The sequence below is a fragment of the Falco peregrinus genome, chromosome 15 (assembly GCF_023634155.1).
Source record: "Falco peregrinus isolate bFalPer1 chromosome 15, bFalPer1.pri, whole genome shotgun sequence".
In the NCBI taxonomy this organism is placed as follows: Eukaryota; Metazoa; Chordata; class Aves; order Falconiformes; family Falconidae; genus Falco; species Falco peregrinus.
The window spans coordinates 7,936,960-7,960,694 of record NC_073735.1 but is presented as its reverse complement, the minus strand read 5'-3'; the positions used below and the strand labels follow the sequence as shown (position 1 = coordinate 7,960,694).

General features: G+C 53.0%; 1 protein-coding gene across 1 annotated transcript in view; it reads right to left on the bottom strand.

Annotated features, from left to right (window-relative positions):
- The window catches only part of ZBTB16 (zinc finger and BTB domain containing 16), a 63,540-nt gene that overhangs the window by 13,842 nt on the left and 25,963 nt on the right, over positions 1–23,735 (bottom strand). Inside the window, 2 exon segments of the mRNA XM_005240056.4 lie at positions 9,167–9,253; positions 18,338–18,435. Of these exon segments, the coding sequence (XP_005240113.2) occupies positions 9,167–9,253; positions 18,338–18,435 (185 nt within the window).

Below are 23,735 nucleotides of genomic sequence, written 5' to 3'. Positions count from 1 at the left end.
CCTGCCGCCACCGAACAAAGCCAACGAGAGACAGAGGTCACCACAAAAGGCCTCTCTGCGTGTCGGCGGGAGGGATAAATGCCACCATCAAGCCCCGTCTGGCCATGCAGCCGAGCAGGGAGAGCCGGGCCATATCACACCCTCGCAAACACGTCTTGGTTTAGATCCCTGAAGAAGCTGGCAACAGTGATTCAGCCTTGAGAAAAATGGGCAGCTGGGAGCCAGAAGAAACTTCTCCTGGGAAGGGAAAAAGTCCCTTGGAGTGGGGGGATGCGGTTTTCCTCTGAAGTGACTAAGCATGACCCGGAGCCAGCTTGGTGCCGGCAGAAGGGAATGGTGCTTGGGGATGCTGGCGCTGCCGAATCGATCTGCATGCACATGCCTTGTGCATCCGAACTCCCTTGCTCCCAATCACCCTTGGCAAAAAATAGCGTTCAGCTCCATCAATCCCCAAAGGTACTGATAGAAAACTGCCTTCTTTCCCAGCAAAACAAACATCACTTGGCCAAAATGCATTGATCTGTTCAGTACCTAGGTATCTAAGTGCAGCATCTCCCCTTGGTGCCACTTTCTCCTAAGCCTGTCCCATCATCTTCCATCCCAGAGAATGCTGGATCCACTCCTGCCATTCCCAAGGAAGCTGCACGTTGCAGAACCATTCCAGCCCTTCCTGAGGATAAGAGTTTCCCCGGGGCGACAGGAGGCAAATTGTGGCGGTGTTTCTGGCCACCACATTGGAAGGGAAGCTGTCATCTACTCGCTCACTCGTCATCACCATGCTGGTTTCCCAGATTTCCTCTTCCCAGTTGGAATTTGGAGTGAAACCAGCTGAAAAAATAATTTGACTTTCCATTGAAAACTGAAAATATTTTCCCCATTGCTTTCTGAGCGATAGTTAAATTAACACATTAGAAACCACTCCATCTTTAAACAAAGAGCTTCAGCGAGGAGATGAAAGCCTCATCCAGTGTTTCTGGTCCACTGAGAGCCAAGCCCTGGGTCCTTCTGGCCAAAGATCCTCTACCATAAGCATTTGCCAACCGGCACATCACGGTGGGTGTGTGCTTTTCCCTGCCAGGAGGGTTTTAGGGGGCAGCAGATGCTGTCCCTGGTCAGCAGCATTACATCCTGCCCTCTGCGGTGCCCCTGTGCTCCCTTACGGGGCTGTAGCATCCCACCCCATGGGAGACCACCATCAGCATCACCACCATCACCATCACTGCCATCGCCATTAACCTGCCTGCCCATCGCTGACCTGCTGCACTCTCCACTCTGGATCACCCCCAGCTGAGGTGGTGCCACTCTGGCACCCTCCGGCCCTGTGGTGATGCCGCGAGTCCTGGGTCACGTCTCAACCCTTTTGGTGGCATGGGCGGCCACCCCTAGCAGAGCATGGCCAGCGGAGTGACCGGCTGCCATGAGGCACAAAGCCAGGATTCGCAGCATCTGCTTATTATTCCTGCACCCCCATCATTATAAAAAAAAAAAAAAAAAAAAAAAAAGATGAAAAGGCCCTCTTGGTAAAGCTGGGGAGACACGAAATGGTACCGAGCGCAGCCTCTCCCTCAATTCTTGTTGTTGGTTTTTTTTTTTTTTTATTTTATTTTAAAAGCAGGGAGACGCGAATCCTGGGGGACGAAAGTAACTGCTAAGGTAAGTTAAACCTTGTTGAGATGAACTTTCCTGCTACTTTTAATTAAAAGTTCTTTGGAATTAAAAAGGACACTATTCAGGAAAGGCTGAAAAAAAAAATTCATTGACACCAGCCCGCCCCCCTCCCCTTTTTCCCAAGGAAAAGAAAAAGCTGTTTTTGTGTGTCTGCTCACCCAGCCCGCACTGTACAAAAGGAAGCGGATTTGCAGCAAGACACATGAGATGACCCCCTGACCCCGAGCCGCTGAAAAGTCCTCAATGGCATAAATACCAGATAATCAATCACATACCAGGAGGGCCGGTCCCCCTGCCCTCGCCCCCGCCGCCGGGTTTATGAGAGATGCACTGTAAATGGACACCGGCTCCTGACGGGAGGCCCCTCTCGGCATTCCTCCGCCGGACCAGGAGACCCCAGCCGCCTGCTCGCCCGCGTTCCATCCCTATTTTATAAAGCCCTGGCACGGCAGTGCTGAGCATCCTCAAGCTTGCCCGAGAGACTGGGAGCGCGCTTTCTTTCCCGCTCTGGAGTGAAGGGGTTCAAGAAGCATCTCTTTGTGCTCTGGAGGGATGGCCAAGCATCCTCCAAAGCCATCGCAGGCGGGCACACAGAAACCTGGGAGAAACCAGCCCCATCTACAGAAAGCTTTGCTTTTTTTGGGGGGGGGTTCTCTTGATTTTTGAAGCCATCACAGGTTCTAGCAGCAACTGTCCCACGCTGGTTTCCCTTATGGGGGCTCTGACAAGCATCTCGCATGCGAGTAGAGGGCTGCCCAGTCCCCCCGTGCTCCAGGAGCAACAATGGATATTAAAGCTTTCAAAGGAGGGGGAAAAAAAAAAAATTGCTGGGATACTGCGCTGGTTCGGTTAAATGGGGAGCCACTCGGCAACTAAATTTGATAATGCTTTTGTCCACGGGTCAGAGGTTAAATATGTTCACACTAATCCCCTTCATCTAGAATTAAAGGACAAGAAAGATTTCTCTGTAGCTTAGCGAGAGGGCTTTTCTCATCGTGCTTTAAATAGTATTTGCACAGGAAAATTAAAGGCCGACCATCGGCCACTGGCCACGGGTGCTTGCCGCGTTTCCATCCCCTGGCTCGGTGGTGGTGAATCTGCCTGCCCGCACAAAGCCTGACCTCATTGCGCTTCCCACCTTGAAGCTCAGAACCTCAGGGAATTTTTGCTGCCGTTTGAAATAAAGGTGGAAAAAGCGGCTGCAGTTTGGGAGACAGGGGGATTCCCGGTTTCAGGAATGCGCACCGGGACTCAGATTTCAAGTGCTGTCACAGGACATTACTGTCAGACAAAGGGGCTCTGTGCTGAGCCCCCCAGGACTTGCCGCCCCAAGACCCTGCAGCAGCCTGGCTGGGGATGGTGCTAACGAGGCACTGATGAGGACCTCGCTGTGTGCGCTGGCCGGCTCCCGGCACGGCACGCCATGGCTGCTTGCCGCACTTGGAGGTGGTGTGGGGCAACCTGGTGGCCACGGGGCAGCTGCTTGAAATGTGAATTACACTCCTGAGTGATGGAAGCTTCTGATGGGAAGCGTTGCTGATCCAGCCCTCGTTTTTATAGAAATAAGTGTTTGCAAAAAGTGCTTTCCTTTGAAGACACCAGCTTGTGTGGGAAGAGGACCTGGGCCATGAGCCGGGAAGCAGAGGAGAGGCAATGGGCTCAAGCTGAACGCTTCCACTTGTCCTTCCCTTGACCTGTACTGTTTTCAGCCCTTTTTGAAAACCAACTTAACTGCAAGAGTATTTAAAAAACTCAGGGCTTTGCATTTTTGATGCGTTTGAGTTGCTCTGTTTTACCAGCCCTTCCTCAACTCATCATTTGTGTTTTGTTCTGGCACAGCTGAAGGTTGGAGCGAGTGAGTTCTGCTCTGTGTCAAGCAGCCAAAATTAAGCATGGAGCATTTTTTACCAAGGTTCTTCTAAATACATTCACAGGTGATGGCTGCACAAAAGGTGCCGCACCTGAGCATGGCACATCTGGCTCCAGTCGGGTGCCTGTACCCAGAAATGTTACAGCAGCCATGAAAACATCTTTGCTGTTGGCATTTCACGTTTTCAGTTGCTGCTGAAGCCCCATACCCCCAGGGCTCCCTCTGGCAGCAGCTTCCCCAAATCTGACTGTTCGAGTTGGGTCAAGGATGCCCGTTGGGCGCTGCCAGCCTTTGAGGGTGCCAGGAGTAATGTCTTTGCACCCTCCGCGTGCAATGGTTAAATGGAATTGTTTCCTAAGCTCAGGAGTCAGTCTGAACTGATTTCCGCTGTTCCAGTGCAGCACGGAGCACTCCTGCCTCCTCTGTATGAGCCATGATCCTTGCCCCCAAGCCAAAGACCATCTCAGTCCAGCGTCTGCTGCTTGCAACCTCTGATGGAAGCTTTCGGGGACAGTGACATGCTGGAGTCGTGCACAGGAGCTTTTGCAGCACTTCCGTACCTGAGCATCCAAGATCCAGGCTCATCTGGATTTTTCAAGAGAAAATCTGCAAAGCATCCTCTGGGCATCACCACACAGCATCGCCCGCACTCCCTCCCCCATCCGGGACCGCGGAACCAAAGCGAGCATGGGAGGGATAATTACCTCTAAGCGTACTTAATACTACAGTGCATTATCTCTAGTTACGGAGAAAAATGTGATCCGGCAGTATTTCCCCCAGAAGCCTCACCGAGCTGCTCTCTGAAAACTCTCATGAGTCCTGTGAAACAGTAATAGAAAGTCACAGGCAGCCCAGGAAGGCGTTGGGTTGGTTTTGGTAAGGAAGTGTGCCGGCTGCTCATGGCCGGGCACCGCTCCGAGCAAGCCCTGGGAGAGGATGCAGCGAGACGAGTCAAGAAGTACATCTCCTGAACCCCAGTCACCTGCTGCCAGAGCAGGGATGCTGCAGGCAGCTGTTTATGGCAAGTGCCACCATCAAGACAAGCCCCAGCCGTCGGTGGAGTCAGAGGAGCATCCCAGCAGAGAGCCGGCTCGGCCGCAGCTCGCAGTTGCCGCACAGCTGAGCGTAAGGCAAACAGAATTTATGTTTCAACACAGTTCATGGCTCACGTCACCAAACTTGCACCTTATGTTCCACTCGCTCAAAATCCTTAATTTCCAACACCAAAAAACCCAAGTGTGACATATGTCTATAGCATCACTGGTATTTTTTAGGTGGGTACCATTTTGAGGTGGGGGGAGCGAAGCCAAAGAAAGGAAATAAGACATATACATAATTAATCAGTAAATGCTAACTTTGCAAAGAACAGAGATGGTGTGTGCCCATGTGACAGCACAGCTCTGTTGTGCCCCCCCCCGCCCCCACCTCCTCCAGGCTCCCACACATCCCCTTGGCAAATCCAAGCTCATAATGGGGTTGCTGGGATGCTCTTCCACAGAAAAATGCCAAGTGCTCTGGCATTAAAAAAAAAAGAAAAGAAAAAAAAAATTAAAAAAAATCATCATGTACTTCAATGTGTGTTTAGAACAAGAACAGGATTTTTTTTGGGGAAAAAGCAGTTAAAGCCCTGCTGAGACAGGGAGGAAGGCTGCACTTGCTGACACTTCCCATAGGACCCGCTGCAGGGGCATCCCACCACCACCGCCTCCTCTCCTGGGTTCTTGCTCTTGTGCGCCAGTTCCTTCTCCCTTTGTACCTCTGCTTATACCGCACAACTGTTTTGAATCTCTAAAATAATGTGACAAGTTAATGATGGCACAATTATCTAAATGTTTAACAGACATGTTATCTAAGTGAATCGGATTGAGATTCCATCCTGCTGACAATAAACATCAATGGGAGAGCAGAAAGTGATAGGCAAATTATCACCAACCCTGCAATTTCAATGCTATTAAATTTGGAGGAATAACAGCCCTGAGGCCTGTAAACTCTGAATAAAATAGACCCTTGTGTTTGGCCAACTATTAAATCAAAACGCTACCAACATCCCAGGGAAAAAAAAAAGGAAAAAAAAAAGGGTGTGTGTGGAGATTTATAGCTTTTCAATTTTCAGTTCCATGCAGGTTTTATTAACTCCTTTTTACTACTTGTGTCCTGGTGCCGGCATTGCCAGCCAGAGGGTTTGAGGGATGTGGGCAGGGGGTGCTCACAGGAACGGGGCAAGGCTCCCGTGCAAACTGCACAGCGGCCGGGGGCACACCGACCCCACAAATCAAGGAGCAACTACATGCCAAAGAAAATAGACTCTGCATCAGGTGTCGAGCATGCCCACGTGAAATTGGGTCAGGAGTAAATCTATGCTGGCCCACTGACGGACATCGGCCACCCAGCGCATACATGCTCGCGCGCGTTAATTGCCTTGGCACACGGGAGGAAACTCTAGACAAGTCACCTCTGATATTTATAAAAGTCGGCGGCGAGCCCAAAACCCGTTAGCGTGAACACCAGCCATGCGAGCATCCCGAGCCCCAGTGGCGCTTGCTCTGGGGTACTCGGGCTGTCTTCTCAATGCATTTCGATTTATTCCTCTAACTTTTTAGGAGAAGGGTAAGGAATTTTCCACACTGTCCTCGCAGTTTGGCACCGACCTTGCGCTGCTGGAAGATGAGCCAAAACAGTTCCTGCTTTTCCTATTGCCATGGGACAGGGGCCAAGGACAGTGACACCCGGACAGGGCGTCTCAGTCCCGAGTTGATGGGGCTGTGCACAGCACACAGCCAGCTCTGTGCTTACAAGCATAAACTATTTTTTCTTTATTTATTATTATTTTGTACCTTGCCTCAGAAAGCAGGGCGTAGGCTTTCTGCTGCAAGAGATGGGCAGCGCTTGATGCAGCACATGTACAACAGGCTGGCTTTGTATTTTGCACTGTCATTCAGAGGAGCAGTGAGGGCAACAGGAAAAAAAAAAAAAAAGTGAAATAGAGGGTCCTAGACCCCAGCTGTTCACCCAAGAAACATTTCAGCCCTACATGCTGAAAAGAAACCTTATACCTTGGCCACCCATTGCAGAAAAACTCTGCAGCTGTAGGTCATCTGGAGAAGCAGCGACTGTTTAGAGACCGGTCCCGCATCCTCCCTTCAGCACCATGTTTTTGAGCAAAGTGGGTACATGTTGGGTCAGCCGCAACCAGATGAGCCCCACTCAGTTTTTGATGCCATGCTTGAAGGAATCTACCTGCATCTCTATCAAAAAGGGCTGGGGTTTTTTTTGTCTGGAAGGTCAGAAAGTCTTTTTCAAACCAACCTGCTGCTAAGGGCAAAGGGAGGATGCTCCCCCTCCCCCCCAAAAAAGATCTGTTCTGGGAGATGCCGTTATTTGGGAATGGGGTTAATTATAGCGATGGCAGGGGAGGAATGCTTTCCATGCCAGGGCAGAGCTCTCTGCGTGCCACCCGAGGAGAGGAAGCGATTCATTTCATCTGCCCTGGCTGCTCAGCACCTCTCTGCCGTGTAACCGAGCCACCCGTGTTTACAGCTGGAGGCGGTGACAACGATAAACCCACTTCACTTCGGTCACCGTGTCCTCTGTGCTCCGTTTCCCCATCGCCCTTTGAGCTTTGGCGTGGTCCAGCCCCCAGGTTTCAGCAACCAAAGGGGCTTTAATCCCCACAGAAGGGCCAAGGTCGTTCACAAAACCATGTAGCTGCTCTGCATCCAAATGGTGGTTTTGGGTGAGGGCATCACTAAATAGCTGCTCAACAGCACCCGCTCCCAACGATACGCCTGGGGTGAAGGAGCCCTTGGTACCACGGTGAACCAGGCTCCCACTGATGCCGCAGAATGCTCCACAGGTCCAGGGAATAGAAGGGAATGGGGAGCTAGCTGCTGTTGGCTTGGCCACCTTTAACTCCCTGCCTGGGTTGCTTGCCTTGGGCAGAGTCAGTCCCTCTGGGTCGCTGGCTGCCCTGTCACAAGCCCTTTTCCTCCTCCTTGACCTGCAGCGCGTGTGTTTTTTAGATAGACCCTGCACTGCCCAGCCCAGCCTCCTGCTGCACACCTCTGCATAAAGGAGGGCAATTACTTTACGATTTATGAACTGGTGCTCGGCCAGCACTGCTCCCAGATCGGATGATGCCCAGAGATATTCCCGCCTGGTGACACAGCACTTTGCATCGCTGGTCGGTTCTCAAACCCCCAGCGTGAAGCTGGCCAGGCTCTCCGTGCCAGCCCAGCTGCCCCGAGCGCAACCTTGGCCACCAGTGGCATTTACCAGGGTTTTCAGTGCTGAAAGACAAGCTTATGCTCAGTTAAACCGCTCCTGATATAGCACAGGGAGGAGCGGGCGCTTTGCCCTGTTCTAGCTTGTTTTTGGGGGTTTGAAGCTCCACCTGGGACCACCCGGCCCCCAGTTCCCCCATGCCCTCCAGCAAACCTTGCCCAGGGCAAGGCGGCCTTTGCAAGAGGCATAAAGAGCTCCTTGTGATCCCTGGCGGTGGCCACACCAGGAAGCACAACAGCAGGAACGTGGCAGAGCCAGCTGCTGAGAGCCATTTGGAAAGGGACAACGGTGTTTTGCTTGCAGAGGGAACGCATTACCTTGCGTTTGCCGTGCCAGCATTTCTCGTGTGCGGATGTCAACCCTGAGCAACACGCAACACTGCTGTGCGAACCACTGCCTCGTACCCGCGTTGTACTGGAAGAGCAGGTGGGGCTGCCTTGCCCCTGCAAAGTGCAGGTGCCAAGACGCTGAATTAATTGGCTGAGTTGCAAAACCAGGCAAAGCTTGCCCATGGCAACTACTCCGGTTGGGGTCTGAAACCTGTATGAGCACAAGGGAAAGAGGTTTTCCATGCACAGCTGGGTCCAGCCCTCCCCAAACCCCTGTGCTCGGGTCCCAGAGCACCCTTTCTTGCAAGCGGCTGCTCACCCACCACACAGCCCCATTGTCCAGCAGACACTTGCACCCATGACCACGCGCCAGTGTGACGCGACCTCCCCAGAGCTCCAGATGCCAGGTGTTTATTCCCATTAATGCTCTGAAAAAGGGCAACGGACCTATCAGCGTAGGCTGGGATTTGCAAATGATTTGTAACTCATCGCTCAAAGGCTCCTGAGCATCCAAACACTCCCAACAAAGGTATTTATCCCTTCAGAGGTGCTTCTTAAACCTCAATGGTGGCCAAGAGCTGTCACACTGGTAAAATTTTCATGCACATGGCTTGAGAAACCCAGGCTGACCAGCGAGCGGTGCAAGGATGCTTGGTTTAACCACAGTCGGGTTGCGCTCCTCACTCCACCAACAGCACCATTACGAGTTCAGCAAAACCAGACCAAAGCAAGTCAGCAGCAAATATCCACACCCAAAAGCCATTTGGGGAGGTTTCCCTTGCAAAGATGCATGACTGCGCACACACAGATTTCCATGCAAATACAAACCCATTTCCAATTAAGAGTAGCAAGCAGAAAATGCAGCCAACTTACCTTAATCAAAGTCAAGAAACAGATCTGGGCACGTCAGAAGTGGGAACCGCAAAGAGTTAAGCTCTCCATTGGGCCAAGGGCTACACGGGTGGCCTAAGTGTTAAACTTGTGCCTATGCAAAGGATGGAAAATGAGGGCCACGTACCCGTGTGCGTCTGCCTGTGTGTCTCCAGGGCATCTTCCTTCGAGAACTGAGCGCCACACTGATCGCAGACCAGGGCTTTGGCGCCCGCTGGGGAGAGAAAGGGGAGAGGAGGGTTATTGGAAGGATGCCTGCCCAAACCTGTGTGGGGGACATTGTTAAGACCACATTGTTAAGTATTGGAGGGGTTTCATATTTTACGTCCCCCTGCACAGCCACAAAAAGCAGCACCTTGCTTGACCCCATGGTCCCGCTCCTTATGCAAAATAAAGAAGTCACTTGCCAGGAAGGATTAAATATATTTAAAAAAAAAAAAAATCATTAAACTTCAATGCGTTTCATTAGCGTTGCAACTGATCTAATTGTAATTGGTTTCCTGCCCCTTCCCATCACAGCTGCCATTGCTGGTACCCAAGGACGGTACCTGAGGATGCATCTGGTCAGAAATGTGGCTGGAACGGTGTGACTGAGCGAGCAGCTCAGAGACGTCTTCAATTGTTGGAGAGAGAAATGGTGTTGGGGGGGGGGGGGGGAGGTTCTCAGAAAATCACTATCAGTATGTGCTGCTAGTTCGGGTGAGGAAAAAACCACGATGCCCAGCAGCAGATAAGTAACTTCCAGATAAAACCAGATTAACGATACACACCACGTCCAAAGCATTGCTGCCGGGACAAAGCTGCGGAACCATTTCTTAGATTTCAAGGTTTGATTCATCTGTTGTGAGGAGCTGAGCATGACAGAGCAGCCTTTGAGGTGGGGGCCACTACTCCGTGGCATGCTGCACTGCACATTTCCCAGGGTCCAGACAGCGTCTCCTGTCCCCTGCCCGTCCCCCATAAGCCCCCCGCCCGGCTGTCAGGCTGGGATGTGGAGAAAGGTGCCCAGAAAAGCCAAGGTGGGAGAGAAGGAGGTATCAGGAGATGCATTCAAAAGAGAATTCCTTCGCCTTTAAATTGTCTCAGTAATGGCTGGCTCACAGGCAGAAATATTTGGCAGTGGTGAAATTAAAAGTGATAAATTTTCTCGCCAAGCGTTGATCGATAATAGAGGTCTCATCTGTTAATCAATATGACAGTCTGCCTGTTTACTGTGCATATGTTGTTCTCCGCCGCCCTCGCCGTGATGTCAAGTTTGCATTCAAACAACCCGAGTGCACACAGGCCACATGGCCACTCATGGAGGGATAAACACAGGGGGGAAAAAAACAAAAAGGGCTTTGGGGTGACGTGAGGAGGGCGCTGGGGCAGCTCCCCCTGCACATGCCACTGGCCGGAGAGCCACGAGCCCAGGATGCTCGCAGGGATGTGGAGCATTGCAGGGATGTGGGTGCTGCCGGCAGTTCACCCACGGCAGGGAGAGGAGCGCACCATAAAGGGCACCAAGACCTGACGGGATGGGGAGAAGCTGCCGCAGCAGCAAGGGGACAGGGATCGATAGGGCAGTGGACGTGGGCCGCCCTCCGCTCGGCACGCCGGCGAGGGCGATGTGCAGCCGGCAGTTGCCAAGGCAATGACTCTCCATCGCCACTCGAAGCTCTCCCAGCCCCACTGCTGCGAAGCATGATCCATGCGGATACGGCAACCTGCTGCGGCAACAGGTCCTCCCCGGGCAGAGCAGCCTGCTGGCGCTTGCCCCCTCCCCACCACGATGCACCGGTGATGCTGGGGGGGTCCTGTGCTCAGGGCAAGCAGCTCCCTGCATCCACGATGTGCGGCAGTCGTGCTAAATGCAGGGTTTGCTTTTTCTTCCCCTGTTTCTGCGTGGGGCTGGAGGGGAGGACATACGCGCTGGTGCCCTGTGCCCTTCCCCCCGAGAGCCAAGCACCGGCAGGGCCAGGGCTGGAGGGAGCCCGCAGAGCAGCCCAAGGGGTGCACAGCAAGGGAAGGCAAAGGCGGCCAGCATCTGGCTGGGGAGCAGGCGGCGGGGGGGGGACACACAGAAAAAAATTCCTGGTGAGGCAAAAATAAACAGGGCGAATGCCAGGAGGAGCTGGGTGCACTCGCTTACATAAGGAAGCACAGTGTGTACCAAAACAGCGGACCCAAAAAAAGCCAGAGCTGTCAGAACAATGAGTACAGACGCGGGGCATTTTACAGCAGGCGCTGCCGTACAGTTTTATTTACAGTACCTCTTATCAGCGCGGGAACAGCACGCTGCCTGCCAATTTCCAAAGGCCAGGACTGCGTGTTCTTTCCCTCAAGTAGATGTGTACTCCAGGCAGGGGAATTTTTTTCTGTGGTTTTTTTATTTTTTTTTTCTCATCAGCAAAACAAAAACTGATACAGAGCCAGGATTCCTGTAATGTACACATGCTCGCGGAGAAGGGAGGAGGAGGAGGAGAAGGAGGGAGGGTGGCAATTGAATATGTAAATAGTTCAAGGTTAATTTTACTATGTGAGTCACCAGGAAAAATGTCATCCAACATCTGAGCTTATTATAACAAGGCTCAGAAAAAAACCCCAACCAACCACACCACAGCTCGATGTTTGTTATTAAAGGGAGCAGGACATATTTGAAAGCAGCGCATCCAGAGCCTGTGTCAGGGCTTTCTTCTCTCCCTCACGCCTTTTTCCATCCTTTAAATGACACCCATAGAAACGATTAGCCTCTCCAAATGTACGCACGAGTTTGGGGAGGGTATTTTTAGCAAGTGCCTCGTATCGCCTACGGTATATAGATATCTCCGGATGATCTTCCCGATGGGACGGGACTCCGCGTGCTGCCAAGTATCAGCCGTGTTTCAGCGCGAGCCCCGCAGTTGGCACCGACCTCCCCACCGTACATTTATATCCGTGCAGGCAAATTTATAGCTTCTGCCTAATGAAGGTCCCCGTAGCAAGAGGCTGGGGCAAAACGGGTGAGGAGTCTCTGCCTTTTCCATCCAGAGCTATCTGCACAGTTATCGCTGCCCCATGTCCCCCCCTCGGCAAGGTTAGCGCTGCCCAGGGACCGCAGTGTCCCCGAGGCAAAGCAATCAGGAGGGGCAGGGCTGAGTTATTTAATTTTCCCTAAAAGCAGTGCAAGGGAACAGCCTCACGCTGGCCAGGACGGGCAGCGCTGTTGGGGTTTGAAGCAACACTCAGACATGGGATGTCCGAGAGGGTCATGGCAAGCATCCCCTGCGCACGGCTCAGGCGTAGCTCGGCGAGTCTGAAGACAGAGCTCCTCTAGTCCAAGCTGCTACCATCCCAACGGTACCTCCCAGCACCCGTTTGCTTTAATTACTTTATTGGGGACGAGAAATAGGCTGTCCACTCTTAGCACTTCGGATGGTAGGAAGCAGCAAACGGCCCCCCTCCCTTGCCATTGCCTGCCCCTAACTGGGGGGCTGCAGCCCCTCGGCCATGCGCCGGCCCCAGCTTCCCACCCCTCTCCTGGCAGAGGAGTGCAGCCGAGGGGGCAGGTGCAGCAAACGCCCCCTTCCCCTTCCCAGCTCCATCCACAACCCATCAAAGCCCCCTTTCCCTGCGCCTGCGTTCCTCGCCACGAGATAAACTCTGTGGGGCTGGGGGTCAAGAGGCTGTGGGGAGAGGGGCTCTGAAAAGACAAACTCTCCCCAGGGAAAAAACAAGGGAAAAGGAGAGAGGCCGTGAGCATCCTCTGGAGGAGGAGGGGGATGATGGGTAAAGGAGGAGGAAGGTGGGAAATTGGCAATTTCCCGAGGCCACATGGGGAGGATGGTGGCGGGTACGGACAGACAGGCTGGCGGTGACAGCACCCTGGCCCTTCCCCACCGTGGTTTCACCACAATGGCCCCACCAGCACCATGCAACATCTACTCCCCTCCCTCTCCCAGCACAGGGGATTAATAAGAATTTGGGATTATATATTATTAACAGGCTGTAATTGGTGAGAAGGAGGAGGGGGGGGAAAAATGGATTAAAAAAAATCGCCAAGTAAATTTATGCACTGTCGTCGCTTTACTACCTAATTAATTCAGTAATTTCAAAAACAATTTTATTTATGTTCCATTTACCACATCAAAAGTGCAAAGAAAAAAAAGCACCAAACCACAGTGATGCTAAAATAATACCTCAAGGCATCTATTTTTAATCAGTGAAAAAAAAAAAGGGGGCGGGGGGGGGGGGTGGGCGGGGGGTGGAAAAAGATAGCCGGCCTCAGTTTCTATACAATCTCTGTCGGGCAGACCACCAACTCGGGGAAAGCGAAGCAGCCAAGCCCTCTGCGAGTGCCTTCCTGGCTGCCGAAAACAGAGCTTGTCAAAAAAAAAACCCAAATCCATAATGGCCTGAGGCTCCTCTCCAATCTATTTTCTGCTCAGCTGGTTTTAAATGAAGTTATTATGAGTCATTAAAACACCCGCAAGCCTGTGGAAGTCAGCCAATTACAATTTTAAATTTAGCCTGTTCTCTACCCCATTCTCTTGTTTTCTCCTTTTGCCCACATCAAGCTGCATTTTGATTTTTATTATTGCTGTTATTATTATTATTATTATTTCCCTTCTCCCCTGTTTCACCCAAGTGGAAGAGACAGTCATGAAAAATCTCTGCACTAAAAAAATACGCCGGAGAAACCCAGGAAGGGCCAAAAAAAAAGACGAAGCCTGCAGAGCAGGCTGGATTTAGAGGCAAACGGCTTTGCCTCCTTTTTCCCAAAGTGCCATCAAAAGGCAATAATTGAATATAAGGAAATGAGTGAGGCGCAGGCTTTGGGAGGTGAGGAGGGACTCCTGAGCCGAGCACGAACGCCAGCCTAAGCCAGCAGATAGGATGCGCCCAGCCCGTGCCCACCACCTTGCTGTCGCTCCTGGCCCTCCTCCCCAGCTCGGAGCAGGGAACAGTTGTGGGGGCAGCACCAGGGGGGCTTCAGCAGTTCCTCCCAGCCCTGCATCACCCCAGCGTGACCGGACCCACGGGTGGCTCTTGCGGGAAGGATGCTCCAGCAGCAACCCACGGGCCGCTCCGGAGAGGCTTGGCAAAGCATGGGGAACGACGGAGCAGGGGCTTGGGGGTGGGCAAGGCAGGGGGGCCACCAGCAACATCATCACCCAACCTTCACTAGCTGGCACCACTGACTGCCATGCTGCATGGTGACGGGTGGAGCAGGGGGTATTTTCATATGGATAGATAAATAAATCAATAAAACTGGATTTTTAGCTGGGGAGCAAAAAAAAAAGGCAGGTTCTTACATAATTCCCCCTTCCCCTCCACCCCGCGAGCGCTGCTCTCGCCAGGAGCCTCCTCTCGGCGGGGAAAAAATGACAAACCCCATCCAAAGCCTCGGCAGCCCCGCGCGGCAAGCGAGCGAGCACGGCGCGTACTGCACAGCCCATAAAACTCCAAACAGCCTCCAGACACTCCTGCAATCGTCCTCCATCAAAACACTTTGTCTTGCATACAGAAATGCGTTGGGGCGCCGCGCGGAATACCAAATCAGCCCGTGACGGTGCGGGGAGGCGGCTCCTTGGCAACTGGGGGGGCTTCACAGCCGTGCCGCTCGACAGGAAACAAAATCTGTCAAGCCTGTTGGGCAAATGATAAACATTACTGGTATTAAATAAAAAAAAAACAACACAAAAAAAACACCAACACAAAAGCCGCATGAATGGCTGGCGAGCGTGTGTGGAGGGATGGGGGGGCTCTTGCCCCATTCACCACCTCCCTCCGCCTCAGGAGAGGGGGGTCTCCAGCACCACGACACCGGGGGGAAGTTGGAGAAGTTTCCCCCATCCAGCAGGGAAGCTGGGGGAAGTGGTGATGGCTGTTACGTGTACTGGTAACAACGCTAAGGGACGTGCATCAGATGCGCTGGGTATGGGGAGAGGCGTGAGGGGTCCCAGCACCCCGCTCTGCACCCCACCCTCCGTAACAAGGGACGGCCGAAAACGGGCAGTGGGGACAGGCGGCGGGTGAAAAATAAACGTATTTCGTCAGGTAAGGGTGGCGGGGGGGAAGAAAGCAGCTGGCTCTGACCCAGCGGCCAGGTCCAGGAACGCAGCCAAAACAGGAGCTAAAAAGCAAACCATATTCTTCTGGTCTCGGCTCAGGCTCTCGAGGCAGAGAGGATGGGGAAGGAGGGGAGGGGGGACGAGAGAAATGTATTTTTCATCAGCCAGTGTATAATTTATAAACAGCATTAAACAGTTTTTGTTTTCTTTCTTCCTCTCCCCCGTGTGCGCGGCTTGGCCGGCAGTCAAGCCTGCATTAATTTCTGCTGTGGGTACAGTGTGTTCTTGGATGCACATCTGCGGATGATCATAAACGCGGGAACGCTGGCAGAACATCCAGACCTGCCGGCAGGCCGCTGACATCACCCGGGACCGAGCGCCGGCCGCCGGCCAGCCGGGGCGGGGGGGCGGAGGCGTCCCCGGGGAGCCACCACGGGTACCAGCCGGGGGGCGAGGGGGACACAGCCACCGTCACCCCCACCACCAGTGCATCGCCTCCTGGTGCTCCGGGAGAAAATGCCGGCGCGTGGAGGGGAGAAGAGGTGATGCTTGTTAGAGAGGCGGATGGCGGTGGGATGAGCTCCCTCCCCTGAAAACAGGACATGAGGAGGCAAGGGGTGGGATGCGCCATTCCCCCTCTCCCCTCCATGCTCCCTGAGCACCCCACGCTCCCCTGTCACAGCCTGTCCCCTCACCCAACAGGACCTATATGCTTTTTTTGCCCCCTCCTGCTGACGCAGGATGAACTGAGCATATTCAGGTGGGGAGGGGAGCCACAGGTTGATGCAGGTGATGCAGGTAACCCAAAATGCACTCAAGGCAGGTGATGTGGCAAGTGGCATCCCAGGGTGCAAATGAGCTTGCCCACTGAGCAGCGGCTCCAGCGAGGATGCCTATGAAACAAGCGGCGGCACCAGGACCCCCAACATCCCTGGGTCAAATAGATGGCACTTCTCGACCATACCACCGACGAGCCGGGCTTCCCACCTCACTTCCCCCAGCAATTTGTTTTTCTGGGAGAGGGGCAACTCTTAATATCATCTTTACAGGTTTTTGAGAGCCTGTCTGCAGGCAGGAGCAGGTGGTGCTGGGCAGCACGTAGGGGAAAGGCTTTACACGGCATTAAAGGCTTTATATTTATGCTTTATATTGGAGTGTAAACATTTGGCTGAGTATTTACCTTGCACCTGCAAGGCTGCTGTGATAACACCACCAAGCACCCGCTGTGTTGCAGGGGCACTGCAACTCCCCCTCAGAGCTGCTCTCCAATTTTTTCCTTAATTTAAACGCACCTTTAACTATCAGGCATCTCCCAGAAATGCTTGGGTGGGGAAGGTTGAGATGCTAACCTCTGTTAAACCCATCATTTGCTTTGGCGTTGAGGGTTGTTGGTGAGGGGGTGCTGGAGGGGGCGCATGAGGCATCCCACCACAATGCTCTCCCATGGGGCAAACTCCCAATTAAACACATCATCCATCAGCACAGAGGCAAGCAGCCTTTGGGACCAAAAACAAACCCTCACACTGCTGCTCCAGCACAACCTCACTTCATCCCAGGCTGGCGGTGGGGGGAGGCAAGGGGAGAGGTGCAAAGGTCTCCTGCTTTAATAAATAACAGCGCTGGAATTCACGGCGGCTGTTTGCAAGCACAGGGCAGAGCTTTTCCCCCCCTGCCCCCCCCCCCCCGCCCTCGCTGGATTTAAAAAGAAAAAGAAAAAGAAAAAAAAGTAAAAGAATAATTATTAATCCTGCGCGATGAGAAGTTTGGCTCAGTGTTCACTGTACATACTGTACCCACAAAGCTGGCTGCCTGCCAGGGACGGGCTGCGAGCCAAAGCGACCATAACAAACACGAGCTGCGCACGCCAGCACCGGGGTGGGACCAGCGTCCCACATCCCAGTGCTGGGGAGAGAAACACACCAGCATCCTGCAACCAAGCACGAGGGAGACCAACATCCTGCATTCCAGTACTGGACACACATACCCCCCAGCATCCTGCACCCGAGCACTGGGGGGACACCAGCATCCCACATCTCAGTGCCGGGGGAAACCAGCATCCCGCATCCCAGTGCCTGGGGACACACGCACCAGCATCCTGCACCCTGGCACCAGCCGGGGGGAACAGCATTCCATGTCCCACCACTTGGGACACACATACACCAGCATCCTGCACCCCGGTACTGGGGGGGAACAGTAACCCATGTCCCAACACTTGAGACACACACACACCAGCATCCTGCACCCCGGTACCGGGCGGGACCAGCATCCTGGGAACCTGCACCCCAGTGTCAGGGGGGAGAGCAGCACCCCGGGGACCAGTCCCAGCAACCTGCTGCTGCCTGTGGGCACTCTGAGGAGCTGGTACCCATCCCAGAAAGTGGGGGTGGGGTCAGGGCTGGCTCCAACACACCGAAAAGCAGAAACTACCAAAGAAGCGTGGGGAAGATATCCCTGTGTCGCTCCCTCGGGTACATGCAAGGTGGGCTCCTGCCCTGGGCTCCTCTGCATGGATGAGGGGCAATGGGGAAGAAAAATATATGAAAATAGGTGGAAAAAATTAGATAAAAATAAATATAATAAAGCTTTCTTGCAAAGCTACCCCCAAGCACAGCTTTGGCTGCGGTACCTGCCACCCCGAGTGATTTGTCCTCCAAGGAGCGGGATGAGGACTCCCACCTGTGTTCCAGCAAGGGGGTGCTGCATTTGTTTTTTACATTAAAGCCCTGACTGCATAAGGGGCTGCACACCCCAGAGAAACATCAGCCTACATCAACTTGCAGAGCCCAAGTCTTCCCACCAGTGCAGTGCTCCAGCCCTTCTCCTTCTATTTAATTAAAGGGCCTGCATCATGTGAACCTGCTAGTTAGATTCATTAGGCAGAGAATGCTTAATTCTGCAGCAGTTTTGCTAATGGAACTGCGGTGGACGCCTGTACGCGAGGGACACGGTGCTGGGACGCACGCAGGAGCCGAAGTGGAGGCGATGCTCATGCTACAAGCAGGGCTGGACAATGAGCAGCTGCATGGAGTTTGTTATTCTGAGCTGCTTAGCCCGGAAAATATTTCCCCAGTTAAGGAACTGAAAACAAACTCCAAAAAAGAAAATTTAAATAAATCTAATTACCAGGCATTGGAGAACAAGTTCACAACGTGCTGCCCTGGGAAGGGCACAGCCAGCTCTGCACAGGCGGCGCCAGGCAGCTGCAGCATCCCTGGGTGGGCACAGAGTGCATCCCCCCGGCCCCCAGCAGCCCCCTTCCAACCCACCTGAGTGAGCCAGTAAGTGCATTCGCAGCCGCAAGCTGTCCAGGAACCGCTTCCCGCACAGTTCGCATCCGTAAGTCTTCATCCCGCTGTGCAGCTTCCTAGGGGAGAGCAGAGAGGTGTTAGTCCTGAGTGCGAGGGATAAGTTATCCCAAACAGCGGTGAGAAGCCTCCCGATATTTCACGCAACCTATGTGTCACCCAAAATCAGTTCTGGTTTGAGAAGCCCTGCAGGAAGGGCACAGACAGGAGGTCCTACATGGCTCCCCAAGACCGATGGGATTACCTTCTCCTATTTAATGTTTGTCATCGTTTCTATAGCTGGAGTCTTTTAGTAAACCTGATAAATATGAAATCTGGAGTTATGCAAAGTATGCGTTGGCAAACTCCTTTCCCATGCACAGAGTGCTTTTGAAAAAGGTACTGCACGCCAAAAAAAAACCACCCAAAAAAACAACTTTAAGTTGTTGTTTGCATGCATTTCTAACTGAATCCCGATTTCCATCCAAATTCAGTGTGACAAAAATCATAAGCACAAAACGTAACCACCAGCTAGCAAACAGGAAACATGCCACTCACCATTTCCTGGCAGCGCGAGGTACAAACTAAGCTACACCCGGGCGGCATTGCACAACCTCCCGACGGCATCGCCTATCCTGCACCATGCCAAGGGGCTGAGCATCCCCTGGCGAGCCTGGGTGGGCTCCTCCACCCAGGACACTGCTCATGGGTACTGGTCTCAGCATCTCCCCGGCTTTGCCATTGCAGGCAGAGGGTGCCGGGCTTGGCCGCAATGGCCAGACCCCGCGTTATTTCCCTCTCTTTGCTGCCAAAACCTTGATGCTCTGTCTTCAGGTAGCAGACAACCTGCAGCAGGCTGGAGCTCTCTATTGAACAGAAGAACCTTTAGGAGATGGTGTTTAAACAGGCCTGGGCAGGAATATTGACCATGTCTACTAGGACCAACCAACCAACCAACCTCCAACTCACTCTCCGAGTCCTCGCTGCCACCAAGGGCCACCCCTCCCTGAGCCGTTCCTCCTCCCGTTTGGGGCTAGCTACTGCTCGTCCCACGGCACCTGCCCACTGTGCTGCGGAGCAGCATCCCGGGAGCAACCGCCGCTCCCAGCGCACAGAGGGACAGGGCGCAGCACCCAAAATGCCTGGATGGGTGCTCATTGCTTTATTTCACTGTGTCAGCTGGTGATAAATGGATGCTTTCACAAAGCAACCTGGCTCTGCGCATGGCAGCGGCATTGATAAAAGCCCCCTGAGTCCCCAAACGCTTCCAGCCAAATGTGCTGGCTGCTGCCCGCCGGCCACACCTTGGATAACGTGAGCCATTTGTGCCGACAGCTGGGGAGGACTCGCGACAGGAGCACGTGCAAAGTTTCAAATTCGGATGCTGTAAACAGAGAAGTATTTGTATGTGTTTGAGGAGTAATGTGGCAAATCGCATCCACCGTTTATTATTCCGCTGCAACAAGACGAGCATATTTTTACGGCCTTGTTGCCAAAGACAAAACAGAACCGGTCTTGTCCAGGCTGGATGCTGAACCCTCCCTCCGCTGCTCCCGCAGGAGGGCTCAGCCCCAGCCACGCAGAGCTGCGTGGGCCGCTCACCCTCCGTGCCCGGCCTGGGTTTGGGGGGGTTTAGCTTAGCATGAGCTTTATTTCCACCTCCCCGCCCTGGGGTAAGCTTTACTGGTGTGAAGCTGTTGCTGCCCCAGGCCCTAGCAGGATCAGCCCCTGTAGCTGCAAAGAGCCTGGAGCCCCAAGCCTTCCCCAGCCCCACGGCTCACAGGGTCTGATTCCCTCGCAAGCGTGGAAAGCATCCAGCCCTGCATCCTGCCCTGCATCCCGCTCTGCAGTGATGCCGAACGGCTGTGCTGGACGTGCCAGACCCTGGCAGGAGAACCCATGGTGTTCGACAGCGGGGTGAACGCTTCGGAGCAGAAAGGGAGGAGAAAGGCAAAGAGCGGGAGTTGGTTTCAACTCTCAACTTTGCTGTATAATGTAATTATTAATCAGGCTTGTCCTGAATTCACTGTGTCATAGTGGAGGATTAAGAGTCATGCACGAATTCAGGCCAAGAAGGTTTACAATCCAAAGGATTTATCTGCCTTGCGAAAATAAATAAAACACCAGCCTCCTGACAGACTTCGGCTGCCAACAAGTCAGCTAAATAAGTGACAACCTTCTCATTCTGCATTTTTAATTAGGGACATGCCTGTCACACTTCCCCGGCTTGGGCTGAGCTTGCTTCTGCACTTAACGCTGGGCTTAAACCACTTTGTTAGGAAGAGCACAGCACCCCCCACACCAACGCTGCAATGCTTGCCTCTGCAAGGTTAGAACGCCTTTTTGGTGAATTAAAGTGTAATTGGTTAATTAGTTCAAGCAAAACATGGAGGTTTGGGTTGGTTTTTTAAAAAGCAAATCTCAAGAAACGGAGCAGAAACAATAGGACCTGTTTCCTTTCTCTGCATCGGCCAAGCCTAGAGAACCAACCTTGCTCCCAGCACAGATCCCCAAAATCCAGGGCAACCTGGGTCAAACCCAGACCACCTTCCTGGGTGCAGCAATTTAGTCTCAGCATGTAACGGTAAGGCAGACAACAGCACGTGACGCCAAGTGCGGTCGGAGGGAAGGGTGTGAGGATAAAGACCCCCTTCTCCCACCTTCCCCAGAAAGCAGAGGGGAAAATACGGGAGAACCTTGTTGACCTTGCTGGTAAGAGGGCTCCCTGGAAATCCATGTCTGCCATCCCACTTAGGTGCTGCCATCTCCCCTACCCACATAACCTCATTGTTTTAATACACTGGGGTGCTTGCCGAGTAATTTATTTGCAATATCTCTATCAACAAATTTCAGTGGCGACAAAAGTTTTCTGTTTGGCGCCTGCTTATAGGACGATCTTATCGCTCACCATCTTGCACAGTCCCTTTCAACAAGGTCTTAAAGCGCTTTATCTGCTTGGTTTCCCGGTAGCAAAATATGATTGAAATGTTCTATTTCTGCTTGGCGGATTAAGGAGATGTTGCAAAACTGCACAAAAACCTGGCAGATGTAAGCAAGGTATTACGGCTGCTCGGGCTGTTAAGATCTGAGGGGAAAGATCAATATGTGCTTCTAAAGTTGTGCCTCCAGAAAGGCGGGGGGGGGGGGGGGGGGGGGAAGTTAAGGGCGATAAAATACATCACTGATCGGCAATACTGCCCAAACTCAAGTGCAAAAAGTTAAACTACTCTCTATTGTTCCACGGTTGTGCTGAAATTATGCTCTGTGTATTCCCTTGCTCCCACAAGGTCCCTACAAGCAAATCAGCTGAGAAGATGCCTGTGTGATAGAGGGCAGTGGCAACTGGGAAAGGCACCTTTTTTGTAAAAGAGGCGCTTTTCCTCTGGAATTCCTCCTCTGTGCAATGCTCAAGGTGCACGGAAGCACAAAGCAAGCCCGAGGCCTCTGGATCGCGAGATATTGCTGGAGGATGCTCCAGTGCAGAGGTTTGCCCAGGGCAGCGAGGATGTTTGCAGCAGGGCATCCCAGGGCCAGCGGTCACCTTTCCGAGCGAGCCCTGGCACGGGGGTTTGGCAAAGGGTTCTCCAGGCGGGATATAAACTGGCTGTGGGGTGATACCCCCTCCTCACCCAGCACTGGCAAACAAAAGCCGGGCGGGAGGCTGGCCCCTCACAAGCTGCCGGTAATTAAAAAGGCCTGTAAATGCCCTGCAAAAAGCACTTCAAAGGGATGGCGACTCTAGCAGGACCGTGCGGTGTAAAAATTATGAGTTTTCCCCACAGGGTGCTTTGTGTGAAAAGGCCAGGATTGGTGGCAAACGCCACTGCCTGCTCCCAGGGGACACAGGGGCTCGGCGGAGCATCCCAGGGGGCTGGGTACCGCTGCAGCCCTGGCACCTAAGGACCCCTGCAAGTGGCCCAGCACCACCACGAGCAAACAGCTGCTCTGCCCACTTGAAAACCTGCATAAAACTGCTTTCTGCTATTTTTGTGTAAGGATCTCTTGTTGTCTGGCCCCTCCCCACCTACCACCCCTTTGGGAAGCAGGGAAAAGACCCCCTCTCCTCCCCTCCGCACCAAACAAGACGCATGGCTTTTGGCCATTTGATTACTTTTAAGTGTATATTTTTCTCCTCAAACAGAGTGAATACAATGGTTAGGAAATTTGACAGAAAACTATTCCGAGCCATTTATTGCCTTAATGCACACCTTTGTCCAACAGGCAGTTTTGACAGGAGCGATAAATTCCAAATTTATGTCAACAGAGCATATGTTGAACACCTCATTTCTGAGCTAAAGCGGCATGCTGCCCCATAAATCACCCTTCTGTTTGAAATGAAAGTAGATTACAGGCCCGTGTTATTGAGCAGTTAGAGCCATAGTCGTATAAATCAGAACTTTTAACTCCAGGCGATCCGTTCTGCAATTAACTAAAGGGCACTTTGTCATCTCCAGGCTGGGGCGCAGCCTGGCAGGGATACTGGCTACCGGGCAAAGGCAAAAAAGCCCCGTATCGCCCAGGGAAAGGCTCTGGCGCAGCAGAGTTCTGCTCGATACCTGTTGAAGCAGCAAACCCTGAGGCAAAGCCTGAACCTGAGTGCTGCTGCAACGCAGCCTGGCCTTGGAAGACCAACACCAAGGGGCTTCGGAGGTTTGCACATCACTGCCATCTCCCTTGCAACCCGTATTTTGGCAGCCGGTGCAAAGACAGTGGGAGGCTCGTGAGGCTGGCATGATGTAAGCAAAATGGCAGAGTGCTAAGTTGTTAAAAGCAAGACGAAAATATGTACCAGTGCAACATTAAGAGTCTTGCACCAACTTGAAAGTGAAAGGCACAGACAGAAATCCATCCTTGTCAATTCTACAGTGGTTTTGCTTGCACCTCGCAATGCCCATGCAACAGGTCGAGACCCTCATCCTGCTGCACCTCCCCCCGTGCTGCTGCAATTCCCAGGGATGTGGTGCTGGGAAGGTGCTGCTGGGGCTCAGCCCCGCCAGCATCGGTGTGGAGCTGCAAAGGGTGAGGGGGCTGCGGCAGGCACGTGTGCGAGGGGGCAGCTTACCGCCCGTGGGAGCAGCAGCGCTATAAAAAGATTCAGACGCTAAGTATTTCCTTTCCTATAAAATATTCATTGCCGCGCGTGAGAGCCAGGGAGCAGAAACCTCAAGCAGTTCTAACTTTGTGCCGCAGCAATAACTGAGTTTTATAGGAGCCTTCTGATTTTATTTATACCGGGCTGTAACTGTGGTGCCCAGTCGGAGGGGCGGCTGCCAGCCTGTACATCCCCGCCACGGCACGCACAGCATACGGCATCAAACACCAGGCAGGCAAACAGGGACTGGTGCAGCTATGCATGCCCACTGCAAGCAGCTTAAATAAC